The 14,427-nt window shown below is 69.4% G+C and overlaps 1 protein-coding gene across 1 annotated transcript in view; it reads left to right on the forward strand.

Moving 5' to 3' along the window:
• Window positions 1-14,427, forward strand: part of LOC131277447 (mitotic spindle assembly checkpoint protein MAD1-like) — a 65,855-nt gene that overhangs the window by 34,447 nt on the left and 16,981 nt on the right. The window contains exon 3 of the mRNA XM_058292473.2: window positions 635-825. Within this exon, the coding sequence (XP_058148456.2) occupies window positions 635-825 (191 nt within the window). The remainder of the gene's footprint in view (window positions 1-634; window positions 826-14,427) is intronic.

Below are 14,427 nucleotides of genomic sequence, written 5' to 3' on the forward strand. Positions count from 1 at the left end.
TGCCCTGGGGTCCTCTGGGCCCTGAACAGTCAGCGGAGCCACGCGGTGGGGGGCGGGTGCCGTCCCCGTGCTCGGCCAGGAGCCTGCGCAACCCACAGGCGCCTGCTCCGTGCCTGTCACCCTCCAGGAGGCAGTGGGTGGGGCTCCTGGCCCGTGGTCTGGACCCTCCTGGCCCCGTGAGGACACAGACACGGACTCGGGCATGGGACCCTGGCCCAGGTCCCGGGGTCCCGGGGTCCCGGGGTCCCGGGTTCAGTCCCAGTCGGCGCATCTCCCCAGAACATTCTCCAGAGGTGGCCTGTGAGCAGGGCAGGCCCATCCCTTGTCCCCGGGCGCCGCAGTCTGGCCCCTGGCGGCCGAGAGTGGCTCCTGTGGGAGCGGCCAGGGTGGGGCCGGGCTCAGCGCGGGGGCGCCCGCCTCGGCCTCGGCTTCGGGAGCTGTCACGGTGGCCCTCTGTCGCCACTGCGCCTAAGGGCGGGTCTCGGTCGTGGCTGTGAGCGCCACGGGCTCGCCGAGGGGACAGCCGAGCCGGTCCTGGCCTGGCCCCCACGCTCACGCGCTTGCTGCGTGGGCATGGGGGCGGGGTCATGCTTGGCGCCCCCCACGAGCTCCTTGCCTCCCTCCGCCCCTGCAGAGCTGAAGAAGCAGGTGGAAAGTGCCGAGCTGAAGAACCAGCGGCTCAAGGAGGTCTTCCAGGCCAAGATCCAGGAGTTCCGGAAGGTGTGCTACGCGCTGACGGGCTACCAGGTGGACGTCACCACGGAGAGCCAGTACCGGCTGACCTCCATGTACGCCGAGCGCCAGGCCGACTGCCTGCTCTTCAAGGTGAGCCCTCCGCCCACGTTTCCCGGCCTCAGCCCCGGCCCCACGCGCCGTGCCCTCCGCCCACGTTTCCCGGCCTCAGCCCTGGCCCCACGTGCCGTGCCCTCCGCCCGCCCCTTGCAGTGCCTACCCCTGAGCGGGCACCTGTGCCTGGGGCGGTGGCCGGAGCCTGGGCTGAGTTTCCAAGTCCATGGTGCCCAGAAGACGCTGGACGCCGTTTCAGGCTTGGTGGGGCATAGCCCCTGGGTGCTGCCGAGACACGTGGTAGACAGTGGTCAGGTGCGCGTGACACCAACAGAAGGGAGTGACGGAGGAAGCGGGCGTAGCTCGGGCCCTGCAGGCAGTGTTCGCGTGCCTGTGCGGCCCAGGTCTCGGGTCTACGCTTGGACACGCCCTGGCTGCTCCTGCGAGCCAGACCGTGCTGTGGCAAGGACACGAAGGCGTCGGCCTGCGTTTGCCCCCTCCCCTCTGCAGCTGCTGGTGCCCTGGCAGGTCATGGGCCAGGGCGGGCCAGGGGCTCCTGGAGGAGGGTCTCCAGGCTGGCCACAGGTCTGCTCCGTGCAGGCGCGAGGCCAGGCTGGCGAGGCAGTGGCCCCACAGCATGTGCCGTGAGTGGCAGCAGCCAGCGCTGTGTGCTGGGGAAAGGGGCCGTCCCTCTCCACCGAGACATGCAGTGGTGCTTGGCCCAGTGCAGGAGACAGGGCAGGGCCGGGCAGGAGCTAGGGCCACCGCTGGGAATGGGCGTCCAGCCTGGCAGCGGCCAGCCTGCCTGACTATGGATGTCTTTGTAGAAGCCAAGAGTAACTTTGAGTTTTTTTATCACAAAAGAGAGTGACCCCTGTGTTGCGAGCCAAACAACAGCAAACAAAACGTCGTGTCTCTTCGTTGGTCGTTGCGAACGCAGTTGCCCCTCCCGTCTCAGCGGGAACCCTGGCGCAGCGCTTCAGGGCGGTGGCCACGCTGCCAGGCCCGACGCGGCTCAGGGAGCCCCAGAAGGGCCAAGCGCAGGGCATGGCTTCTCCCGCTGCCCGGAGGAGGTGGTGCAGCGCAGCGTGCCGGGCAGGGAGGGCAGCTTGCGGAATGTTCTCGCCGTCTCCCTGCCGTACCCCAAGGCTTCCCGCTCGCGACGTCCGGCCTGCGGCTCTGTGTTCGCCAGCGTCTCTGTGAGCAGAGCGGCACCTCGGGCGCACGGCCTGCTGTCCCCTGCGGCGCCACAGCGTCTCTCCAGGGTTCTCCAGAGTTCTTCCTCATTCGCCCACCGCCGCACTCCCGAGACACTGAGCGTGTGCGCTTCGCGTCAGGTCCCGTGGACCCAGAGCAGCCGGCACCTAACCGCGTTCATCTTCCCGGGAGTTTGCAGGGCTTGTGAAGAGCAGTGGGTGGCGAGCGCGTGCAGCCTGTGGCATCGCCCCCCGCTTGTGCCGTCAGCACTCGCAGGCTGGGAGGCACAGCTCTCCGTGGAGCCTTGTGGGGCCCCAGCGCAGGGGACCCTCGAGAGCCCTGTCCCTTGAGACCCCGGTGCGTGTGGACCGGCGGAAACGAGCAAGAGCGGAAGGAGGTGGGCGTGGGTTGCGCTCGGGTGCAGCACTGCGGCCTCCAGCGCCTCCCAGGCAGGACACGCGCCAGTGTCCGTTACAGCCGTGGGGCCAGGCCATGGGTGCCTGCACGGCTGGCCTGGAGGCTGCCCGGGCCATGCAGGGAGCGGCAGGCGCCTCTGGTTCCCTGACACCAGCTCCTGCCCGCCACGCATGTGAGCACGGCCCTGGGCCCTCCTGGCCCGTGCACCCGGCGTCCCCATCTTGCCCCTCGGGTCCGACACAACAGGGCGTCGCAGGGGCTGCAGGGTCGTCCTGCTCCGTGCAGCACCTGCCTCTGCCACGGCCTCGCCAGGTCTCCTCACTCCGTGGGCTCAGTGTCCCCAGCTGTAGTGGAGCTTGTCTGGAACTGCTGGGCCCTGGTAGGCTCTCCAGCTGCCAAGTGGGAGCCTGTCCAGTCCAGGGAGGTGGTGGGGGGGTGGCCGCGTCAGGGAGGCGTCCAATTCCCCTGCCACCCCACCACGGCGTCGACCGCATCAGGCTGGGACGGGGTCACGCCACACCGAGCCTCCTGGGTACTTGAGCTTATTTTATTTTCCCCAAAATGGTCCTGCAGGCAGGAAGGGGCTGAAGGCAGAGTTAGAAATAGCTGCGCCTGGTTTCCAGGCGAGCGGGTTCTGCAGATGTGCGCTGGTAATTGAGGGCTTGGCGCCGGCCCACGGCGCTGTGCGCGAGGGGAAGTCTCCCGCCGCCGGACCTGCCCCTCGCTGCCAGCGTGGGTGGAGAACGCCTGCCCCGGGGCTGCCCTGCCGTTCGGGGGAAGCGAAGGAACCTCAGCTCCAAATCCCCTGCCCACCCGTTCCCCACTCCGCAGGCGGCAGCCCCTGCTGGCCGCACGTGGGCAGGGCCGGCTCCCGCTTCCCCCCCCACCCGTTTCCGCGTGCGCGCCTGCTATTCTCAAGGACGCCCCCTCTGCTCGCCCTCCCCGTGGCCCACGAGCCCAAGTACGCCAGCAAGGAGTTGGCGCTGCGGCCCCAGCTGCGCTGCGGCCATCTTGGGACCTGTCAGCCCGTGGCCTGTGGGGCGGCTGGAGGCCGGCGGCAGATGAGGGGGCATCGCGTCCGGCTCGGCCGCTGGCTGCGTGTGGCCTCAGGGCAGGTCCCCTGGTCTGTGAGACGGGAGTGGCGGCACCGCATTGAGGTGGCCACGGACGAGGGAGGCAGCCACGTGCATCTGCAGAGGCACAAGCCTGGAGTTAAGGGAATGCGCCGTGCCACGGCTCCAGGGACGGGCAGGCGCTCGCAGCCTGCAGATGGGCTCGGCCGTGCCATGGACGGCAGCTCCTGCACTGCCCACCAGGCCCCCTGGCCCTCCTAGCCTCGCAGGGAGCCAGGCTGCAGGCACGTTTGCGGCCCCCTGGGGCCAGCACTGCCCTCGGTGTGGACATGGCAGGGGACCAGGCCAGCATGGCCGCAGAGCCCCTCTGCCCCTGTGCTGTACCCCCCACCCAGCACAGGGGCGGGGCCAGGAAGGGCCGATGCCCACTGTAGAGGTCTCCTTTGCATTGTCGGAACCCTCTGGACCCTCATCTCTGCCAGAGCAGAGCTGGACTGGAGCAGCTGTCATGGGGCGGGTGGGTTCCTGGGTTGCCATGGCAACAGGGATTAGGGAGCTAGGAGCATCCCATCCCCCCAGGTGGCGCGGACGGTGCAGCCGGGCGCTCTGCAGGCGGGAACAGCTGGGAGGGCCCACAGCGGCCTCCCCGCCCCCACAGGAGCGCCAGGATCCTCGGACCCTGGGCCAGCACCTCCCCCGGCGCCCAGCCCCTGCCGAGTGCCGCGCTCAGCCTGCGCGGTCCTGGGATGTAGCTGCGGTCAGCACCTGGACCACCCAGTATGCACCTCCGGGCCCCACCTCCATGGCCCTGGCATCCTCCACTTCTCCCAGCTCAGCTGGGGCAGGTTGAGGGCAGAAGCCCGCGGGCAGCTCCGCCCCGAGCGTTGCTGGCAGAGGGTGGCTGGGCCGGGCAGGGCACGGCCCTCGGGGGCCTGAGGACACCGTCCCAGCGCAGGTGCCCGCAGGCCGCCTTCTGGAACGCACCGTCCACATGTCACAGGCGTTCCTGCCCCAGTGACCATGTCACCGCCAGCCCGCGCCTGGCATCAGGCCCCTGACAGCAGGCGGCAGACCTGGGGGCTCCCTGCCGCCCCCACCAGAGCCTGTCGCTTCCCGTGGGTCCTCAGAGGCTGGTCGAGCACGGGGGGCGGCAGGCGTCATCGGTGCCAGCCCCGCACGTCGAGGCCGAGGGGGCGAGGTGCAGAGAGCAGTGGCGTCCGCTGCGTCCGAGGGTGCGTCTGCATGTCAGCCTGTGCCTGGGGGTGGGAGCAGCTGCTCCTGAGGAAGTCGGGCGACGGAGTGCAGGGCTTGTTGGGGCGAGCACCTCCTGCTCCCAGAACAGAGAAAACACAGGCCAGCGCGCCCTCCTCCTCTAAGACGAGGCGCGGCGGCACCCCACGCTCTGGGGCCCCAAGAGCTCGCAGCACGTTTCCAGACCTCCCGGCTTCTCTGGACTGAAGTGCGGCAGAGGTGCAGTCTGCCCGGGGGTCAGTGCGAGCCACAGGGCCTCGTGGGGGCTGCCGCAGGGAGCGCCTGGCCCAGGCGCCGTGCGCCCAGGAGACGCGGCCACGACCGAGCCGCCGGCGTGGGTTTGGGTGGAGACGTGTCTCCTCATGGAGGCCTTCAGTGGAACGGAACAGCTGCAGCTCCTCTGTCGGCGCCAGCCGGGGCAGAGCCGCAGGCTCCCGGGCTGCGGAGCAGGAGGGGCCTGGCGGTCGGGAGGGCAGCTGCGCTAGACAATCCTGGTGGATGCCCGGCTCGCTCGGGAGCGCCAGGGTGACGCCGCGAGCCGGAGGCAGAGGCTCTGGATGGGTCTGCGCTGCGCCTCGCATGCAGGCCCGTGAACGTCGAGGGTGGCTCTGGGCTCACGGCCCGGCCGAGGGAGGGGACAGGAGCGGGGGACCAGCAGGGCTGCGTCTGCAGGGCGGCAAGGCTGAAACCCCCATGCCCGGGCAGTCGGGACCACCCAGCCTTCTGTGGAAGAAGCTTCCGGACTCCTGGGACGGCGAGCTGGACAACGTGTGATGTGCCGTGCCCTTTTGAAGGGGAAGGGACCTTGAAGGATGCTGGTTCACAGCCCTGCGCCTCCAGCCAGAAGGCCGGGCCAGCGGGCCCCAGCTGGGAGGGGTGGGCACCAGCCCCTGTGCCGCAGGCACCAGCCTCGAGAGCAGTGTCCAGAAAGGGCCCCCCTGGGCCCTGGGCCCCTGCTGGGGGCACCCAGCCTGCGTTTGTGCCCACCTGTCCCCCTCAGGCTCACGGACAGCCCTAGCCCCACGCGTCCTGGCGCTCTGGGGGGCTGGCCGGGAATGGTGGGCCGGATAAATGGCGCGGGCTTGACGAGCCCTGGAGAGGCAGCGCAGCCACAGCCTCTCTGGGTGCTCAGACCCCTCCCCTGGCGCCGGGCCCCCGGCCTTCGGGTTCTGGGGTGCGTCCTCCTGCCCCCTGAAGGGCGGGGCGCTAAGGGGTTCTGCTCTTGCCGAGCCTCTGTCCCTGCCCCCCTTGCAGCGGTCAGGTCCTGTCCAGGCACCGTCCCTCGAGGCCACACAACCCAACGCCTGAGGTGACAGCGCCAGCTGGTCTGCAAATGCCATTTTCCTCTGGAACAAGCAGGACTCCATGGAGATGGAACGCGAAAGGCACACGGTGCGCCCAGACGGCTGAGGGGACGGAGGGCAGGGTCCCCGGAGATGTCGGGGCAGGGCTGGAAGGGCGAGCAGGTGACCTCAGGTCGGAGCTGCTGAGCATACGAGCAAGGGACGCCTGTGGCGGCTACAGGCTCCCAGGCCTCAGGTGCGTCTCGAGGATGCAGACTCCGCCCTCCCCCCCCCAGGTGTGGGAACCCTGCGCTGCCCTGAGGGCCAGTGAACAGGGCCGAGCCCTCCTCCTGCCCTGCCCACGCACGGCACGTCGGTTTGCAGGTTAACGAGGGAGCATCCTCGGGAGAATGCTACAGCCAGACAGATGGCAGGAGCCCAGCGCCAGCAGGTGCCACCCCACAGTCACATGGACACGCCGCTGCTTTAAGAAGAGCGCCTCTAGGGAAGCGGACTTGGCCCAGTGGTTAGGGCGCCCGTCTACCACATGGGAGGTCCGCGGTTCAAACCCCAGGCCTCCTTGACCCATGTGGAGTTGGCCCATGCGCAGTGCTGATGCGCGCAAGGAGTGCCGTACCACGCAGCGGTGTCCCCAGGTAGGGGAGCCCCACGCACAAGGAAGGAGAACTGCCCAGCACGAAAGAAAGTGCAGCCTGCCCAGGAATGGCGCCGCACATACAGAGAGCTGATGCAGCAAAATGATGTGACAAAAAGAGACACAGATTCCCAGTACTACTGATATGAATAGAAGCTGTCACAGAAGAACACACAGCAAATGGGCAGAGAGAGCAGACAACTGGGGGCGAGCAGGGAAGGGGAGAGAAATAAATAAAAGATGATAAAATAAAACAAGAAGAAGAGCACCCCTAAAAAGATGGGCGGCCCCGAGCACGCCCGCACCTCGGCGGCCCTGGTCGCGGGGCGTCATGGGCTCGTGCCGGCACCCGGCTGTCTCTGGGGACACTGGGAAGGCGGGTGGCCGGCAGGACCTTACTGCCCCGTCCCGAGTCAGCGCCCTCTGGAGAAGGACAGTCAGGTCCTGGCCGGGTCCTGAGAGGCCCACGGAGTGGTCCTGGGTCAGCACTGTGGCCCGCAGCGTTGAGCCGGCAAGCCGGCCCGTTTGGCCGCGGCCAGCGCCGCACCTGGCCTCTGGCACCCTTGGCCCGCGGGTTCCGCTGTGCAGCCAGGCACTGAGCCCCCCATAGCCCCCGGCTCTCCCGCAGCTGGAGGCCGTGCCCAGGCACGGGGGTGCTGCACCGCCGACCCTGCGACCCAGCTCTGGACAGGCCGAGGCCTCGCCCTCCAGCCCGAGCCCACAGGCGGGACCCGGGTTGCGCACCCCGCACTGATCACAGCCACGTGGACAGGAGCTGCGCGTCCCCACCTGCACACTCACCTGCCCTCAACGTGCCGGCCGACCTGGCCAGGCCTGCCACAGCCACGCCTGCCCGGCTGCGTGCCCCTGCCAGCCGGGCATCTCCCCTCCCTTCTCGCGTCTCGAAAGGCTGAGCCTGGGCACCAAGGCTGTCACTGCTCCGGGCCCCTCCGCAGGCTCCCCGACCCCTGGGGCTCCCCCCGTCCAGCTCCCACGCCCGTGAGCTCAGGGACCACTTGTCCTCTCTTCTCCCCAGGCCAGGCCTGGCCCACAGGCACCCGGCGGGGCTCAGCGTGTGCCATGTGACCGTGGGGCAGGCACCCGGCGGGGCTCAGCATGTGCCATGTGACCGTGGGGCAGGCACCCGGCGGGGCTCAGCGTGTGCCATGTGACCGTGGGGCAGGCACCCGGCGGGGCTCAGCGTGTGCCATGTGACCGTGGGGCAGGCACCCGGCGGGGCTCAGCGTGTGCCATGTGACCGTGGGGCAGGCACCCGGCGGGGCTCAGCGTGTGCCATGTGACCGTGGGGCAGGCACCCGGCGGGGCTCAGCGTGTGCCATGTGACCGTGGGGCAGGCACCCGGCGGGGCTCCGCGTGTGCCATGTGACCGTGGGGCAGGCACCCGGCGGGGCTCAGCGTGTGCCATGTGACCGTGGGGCAGGCACCCGGCGGGGCTCAGCGTGTGCCATGTGACCGTGGGGCAGGCACCCGGCGGGGCTCAGCGTGTGCCATGTGACCGTGGGGCAGGCAGACGGGCAAGCTGATGGGGGGGGGGTGAGCGGGCGGACAGATGAGTGTGTGGGCAGGTGGACAGACGAGTGGATGGACAGATGAGCAGGCGGGCGCATGGACAGACAAGTGAGAAGATGAGTGGACAGACAGGTGAGCAGGCAGGCGGGCAGATGGACGAGTGAGGGGACGGGTGGATGGACAGGTGAGCGAGCGGGTGGGTGGACAGGCGAGTAGGGGGTGGCAGGTAGATGCGTGGTGGCACAGGTGCCCAGCCTGCCAGGTCCGCAGCGTTTCCAGGGCGGCAGTGGCGGCAGCTGTGCCCCTCAGAGGCCCCGTTCCCAGCCCTGCTGCGTGGACACTCTCCAGGGGCCATATGGGGGCAGCCCGGGGCCCTGGGAAGGAGGAGCAGCTCGGCGGGCCGGGAGCCTGGAGCGCTGGGGCAGCAGGCCCGCTCCCGGCCTGGTGATTTAGTGGCGTGATTACTCCTTAATGCAATGCCTCACAAAGCTGCTTTATTAGATTCTCCCTTTTTCCTCCCAAATGCTCTTTGGAAATAAACACCTGAGGGCATCGTACTGTACAGCGCGCCGTGTAATTAACGTTTAAATCACACGCTGTCTGCGGTCCTCTCGGATGCCCGTGGTCCTCTCAGATGCCCGCGCTCTGTGGGGCGGCCCCCCAGGCGCAGACTCGCAGCTCCCGAGGGTCGTCGCCCCCTGTGAGGCGGGGCCAGGGAAGGGGGCTCCCCAGCGCTGGCTCAAGGACGTGAAGGCGAAGAACGGGGCCCCGAGGAGAGGGACAGGTGGGTGTGCGGGACCTGAGGCGTAGGAGCGGGACCCCAGGCTCAGGGTCCAGGCCGAGCCCGTACCCCACAGCCCCGGGCTCTGCCCCTGCCCGTCCCTGGGAAGTGTCCCCAGCATGTCCCCACCAGGTGGCTGCGGGCGTCAGAGCCTGGCCAGGGGCTGGCCCTGCGGAGCTGGAGCCGGGGCGGGCGGCAACCCTCCCGCTGGACGCCTGTGCTGCTCCGGCACCCCTGAGCCTCCCCCGGGGCAGTGGGCCCCGGCGGGCAGGTGGGCAGACAGGCAGGGTCTTCCTGGGGACACGGCCCCTCAAGGCACCCCAGCTGCTGCCAGGGAGGTTTTGCCGCGTGCCCGCCTGGGGTTCCCGGGCCCCCTCCTGCCGAGGCAGAGGACACCGTCCTCCAGGCTCTCATCCCGTCTCTGTCCCTGCTCAGCTCAACCCGGGGTGGCTGGGCGAGGGCGCGCGAGCATCGGGGAAGCCGGTAGGCGCTGTCCATGCAGAGCCCAGCCGCCCCCGGCCCAGGTGGCCCACCCCCTCCCCCCTCCCCCCTGGGCCCTGCTCCGCTGAGGTGGGGACCACTGAGACCCACGGCCGGCCGGAGGCCTGGGCACTGTAAGAGCCAACACTGCGCGACAGCCCAGCACATCTGGACTGGACTCCGGGACTTGGAAGAGGACACCACCTCCGTCTGACAGGCGGGGAAACCGAGGCCAGCGAGGGCCTGGGTCCCGCCCGTGGCCTGGCTGGACACAACCTGCGCCGTGGGCCACGAGCATCTGGGGGACAGGCTGTGCTGCTGCGGGGGCCGACGCCTAGTGCATTCCTGGCCTGCGGTGCACGGAACCCTCTAGAGCCTCCGGCCACACTGCTTCCCCAGGCGCCGTGCACACGGCACTGCTCAGCAAGCTTTGCGTTTACAGAGCAGCCGGCCGCAAAAGGTTTCGTGGAGCCTGGCGCCACTCTTGGGTCGTGCCCATGGCCCGCACCATGGCCCGCGCCGTGGTCGTCCTGAGCTGTGCTGCCGCAGAGCCCCTCGTGCCCCGATGGCTTCTCCTGCGCTGGAGACGGACGCTGCTGGCGGCTCCCGGCACATCTGGGCGTGAGCTCACGAGGAGAAGGGTAGGCCTGGAGCGACGTGCTCCTCGCGCGCCTGAAGCAGGTGGCCTTTCCCGGGGCAGGTGGGAGCGGAGAGTCCTTTAAAAACCGCTCTGGAAACCACATCGCCGACGCGCCCCGCCGCACGGGGGAGGCTTGCGCCCCGTTCTCGGGCCGCGGAGCAGGGCTCCTGCAGAACCCACTCTGAGATTTCTCGTAGTGAACGCGGCAGTGAAGATGCAGAGCTGGCAGCAGGACGCGGGGTCTCCCGTCGCAAGATAAGGAAAACCCCGTAATGGAACCCGCGTCCCCTGAAACAGGTCTGAAAGCAAGCAGCCTGATGCAGGGCAAGCGCGCTGACCGGACGGAAACGCACTTGGCACTCTTCACACGCAGGTGGCGTCGGCCGCGGCGTTTTCTATAAGAATGCAGCCGTCCCGCTCTTCGTCGCTGCTGAGGGCAGCAGTGGGGCCGGGGAGCGTCGCGCCAGCTCCTCTGGGCACTCCGGGAGTCGGCCAAGTCCACTGACCATACCAGTGTCCTGAGAGCACAACTGGGGACCCGGCCTTCACGGCACCTCTGTGCTCAGCTAGCGGCTGGCTCCCGCAGGCCACAATCGCGGGTGGGGCGCGCTGGTTCTGGGCCGCCCTTGGTGCTGGCAGCCCCTGGGCCCAGCGACCTTCTGTCCCAGGCCATCGTCACGACGGACTCGCTTCAGAGGCCCGAGGGCAATTGGCTGGCCCGGGCAGCTCGCTGCCCACACTGCGGCACAGTCCAGGGGCTCAGCGGTTTCCGCCTGCGCCGTGGTCGGCGATGGAGCGAGCGTGCCAGGGAGCTGCTGGCTGCACAGCCCCCTCCCGGCGCACTTTGCACCCCCGGTCTTGTTCCTAGGCAGCGAGTGGGGTGCAGGCACACCCCGGGCTGGATTCGGGGTGCTCATCAGCTCGTGCCCTGACCTCGAGTCCCAGGATGCATGCGGGCTGGCTGGCCTGGCCACCGCCCTGTCCGGGCCGGGAGCTCCGTGGCTCGAGCACGGTCCAGGCGGGCACGCTCTGGTTTGCTGACCTGGGGCCATCAGGACAGCTGGCAGTAGCGCAGGTGCACATCAACTGGCCGGGGCCAGGGTGCCCTTCGCCTCCCCCTGTAGCACCCTGTGGTGCCACCTTGGGGGACCGAGACCCACTCTGGAGGCCACGTCCCTGCCTGGGCGTCAGTAGCGGGGGGCAGCGCCACACCCCAGTCCAGCCTCAGTGCCAAGAGGGAGCGCACACCCCACTGTGCCCGCCGCCCCTCGGGCCCCTCTGCCAGGCCAGTCCTGAAGCTGCAACCAGGGCCGTGTGGCCTCCCCCCTATGCGGCCTCCCCCGCACCGTGCGGCCTCCCCCCCCCGTGCGACCTCCCCCCTGTGCGGCCTTCCCCCGCACCGTGCGGCCTCCCCCCCCCACCGTGCGGCCTCCCCCCACCCCGTGCGGCCTCCCCCCGCCGTGCGGCCTCCCCTGCCCGCAGGCCCTGGAGCTGCCTCCCTCCGCGGCAAGCCCTGGCTTCAGCACGGTGCCCTCCGCCTGCCAGCCCCGCCTGCTGCACCACCCACTCCCGGTGCAGTGCTGCCTGCACGTGGTGGTCCCTGGAGGGCCTGGGCCTGGCTCCAGGTGTCTCCCAGTCGCCTCCCTCCGTCCCTTCCTCCGTCCCTCCCTCCATCCCTTCCGGGGGCAAGGGAGCAGCCCTGGCCCCTGCCTGCCCTTCGCAGCCCCAAGGCTGCCGCAGGCTCTGCTCTGCCCGGCTCTGTGGACCCCCCATCCACTGCCCCAGCATCTTCACTCCCAATGTGCCCCTGGGTATCTTGGGGTCCCCCCACTGTTGCTGCTGGTGGTGGGGTGCACGTCGTCAGGGATGAGCAATGCAGCCAGGCAGAGCGTGCTGTGGCAGCCACGCAGGCGGGATGGTGGCCGCCGTGGGAGCTGCCGTGGCGTGGGGCTGCATGGGACAGCATCCGAGGCTACGAGAGCTGACCGTTCCGTGCTGCCCACGAGGCCGAGACGCACCTACTGTCGCCAGCCTTACAACCACCTTTGAGCCATCGTGGACACGCTCCGGTCGGCATGGGTGGACAGCAGTGGGCGCCGCTTGCTGCCAGCACGGCCCATGTGCCTGAGTTGGGAGCACCTGCCCGTCCACTGCTGGGACCCCAGAGCCCAGCTCCCGGGGACCGTGGGCGGGTCTCCCCTCCCCCAGAGCAGAGGCGGGGCCGAGGCCGCACGGGGCTGCGGCTTGGCTGGACAGGCGGGCGGCACAGCCGCGTGGCCACCTGGGGCCTGCCGCGGTGGCGCGCGCCACAGCCCGCCAGGGTTTGCCCGAGGGCAGCGTCCGAGGGCGGGGTCTGCTGAGCCAGGCCGTGCCACCCGGCCGCCCCCACCATTGTTCTTTGCTCCCCCTTATTAGCAGAGAAACTCTCAGTAGGAACCGTGCACTTTGGCAACGAGAGGCTTTAATTGCATCTTAAAATAGGATTGTGATAAAGAGCGCTGGACCGTGACTAACCGGCTGTGCTGGAGGAAAGCTTCTCGGCCAGGCTCGGCCCGTCGGGAGCCCTCGGCCCGCCCGGGCCTCCAGTCGGCCTCGGCCCCGCTGCGGCCCCCACCCCCCGGCCTCTGCTGGTCTCTAAACCAGGGGAGGAGGGAGGCCCGTGAAGCCGGCCAGCGGCTCTGGGAGGCGGCGCAGAGGCCAGCTGCTCATGGGAGAACAGGGCTGCCAGCGTGTACCCGGGCCTCGCTGCGGGGAGCTCGAGGTGCGTTTTACTGGAGACCCCTGGATGGGCAAGAACGGCCGCAAGTGCTGCTGGCGAGCCGGGCTGGAGGCCTGCGCCTGTGCCCTCGCCAAGGCAGCTCCTGGGGGCAGGCAGACAGGAGGGCCCCCAGCGCCCCGGCCCACTGTGTCTGGAGGCCTCCCCACTCACAGCTCCCCCGGGCGGGAGAGTGGCAGAGGCTGCAGCTGCTGGGGGCCCAGGACCGGGGGGCCCCGAGTGCCCACGTGGCCGGGAGAGGCAGTGGACGAGACGCGTGTGGGGCGCCCAGGCGTGTGGGCTCGGGCAGGGACGCTCGAGAAGAAAGCTGGCTCCAGCGCCCTCTCCCACCCGGGTCTGTGATTCGGTCCTGGGGTCTAAGCCCCGAAGTGTCAGGGCCCACCTGGGCCTCGGGGAGCCGGTGGGAAAGGCTGGCTGCAGCAGGCCCGGGCTGCCTCCTCTGCTCAGCCTGGCGCGGCCTTGCGGAGCGGAGACGCGGCTTTAAGTCCTCTGTGCGCAGTTAGCGTCAGAAGCACAAGATCTACACAGCCATAGACGCACAGCTTGGCGATACTATCAAGCACTAATTAAAAATGAAGAGAACGTTCCCTTCCACGGTCGGGTTTTCAGCCCTGCCGGAGACGGGGAACAAGACAATCTGCAGGTGGCCCCGTGGCCGGAGGCGCAGGCAGGGCCGCGTGCGCCAAGATGGCGGCGAGGGGGCAGGTTGCAAGGGCGCACGATGCCCCCACGTCCCACACCAAGAAGGCCGGCACTTCCAGCAGGAGGCGCGCCCACACAGCCAGAGAGGGCCGGAACGAGTGCGGCTTCTTTCTCGAGGCACAGGCAGTGCCCCGTGCTCTGGGCTGGGGCGGCAGGGGCAGCCGCTGGTGGGTCCCTGAGAGGCTTCCGGGAGCAGCCTGGGGAGGGGGCAGGGCAGGCGAAGGGCCCTGGGTGTGAAAGGCCCGTGCTCGGGCCCTCTGGGCGCCCCCACCCTCGGTGAGGAGTCTGCTGGGGGTGGCAGGGCAGCGCACAGCACACCAGGCCTCTTGTAGCCTCATTCGGCCCTGCCGGTCAGTCCAGGCTGAGAACCTACCAGAAACCAGGTCCTCGGGGGAAAATGGGTTATGGCATTAGTGGGAGGGACTGCTCACCCTGAGCCGTCACTGCTGCCAGGGGGGCAGGAGGGCAGGGGCCTGCCAGGAGGCTGTCGGCCGCATCGCCTCGTGCACCAGGTGTCAGGACAGACGCTTGAACGGCCTGGACTTGGCATCACCAGCAAATGCCTTCTGGACCGTTTGGGGCAGGGGCCTGAGCAGGCGTGGCCGTCTCGCAGAGATGAGAGGCAGGGCTGCGAGCCCCCCGCCCTCTGGTCACGCCAGCGCTGCAGGGTGAGGCGGCCCGAGCCTCAGCCCTCAGCAGCCAGGGCTGTCCGGGGCTCGGGGGCTGCCGCGGGTGTAAACAGTGAGCTCGCGACCCCAGGCCCTGGGGTGAGGAGCTGCCCCACATCACGGGCACAGGCGGCGCTGAGGGGCAGGCGGGCTTCACAGAGGGTCCCCCGACACCTCTGGGAACCTGT

The sequence above is a fragment of the Dasypus novemcinctus genome (assembly GCF_030445035.2).
Source record: "Dasypus novemcinctus isolate mDasNov1 chromosome 23 unlocalized genomic scaffold, mDasNov1.1.hap2 SUPER_23_unloc_1, whole genome shotgun sequence".
Classification (NCBI taxonomy): domain Eukaryota; kingdom Metazoa; phylum Chordata; class Mammalia; order Cingulata; family Dasypodidae; genus Dasypus; species Dasypus novemcinctus.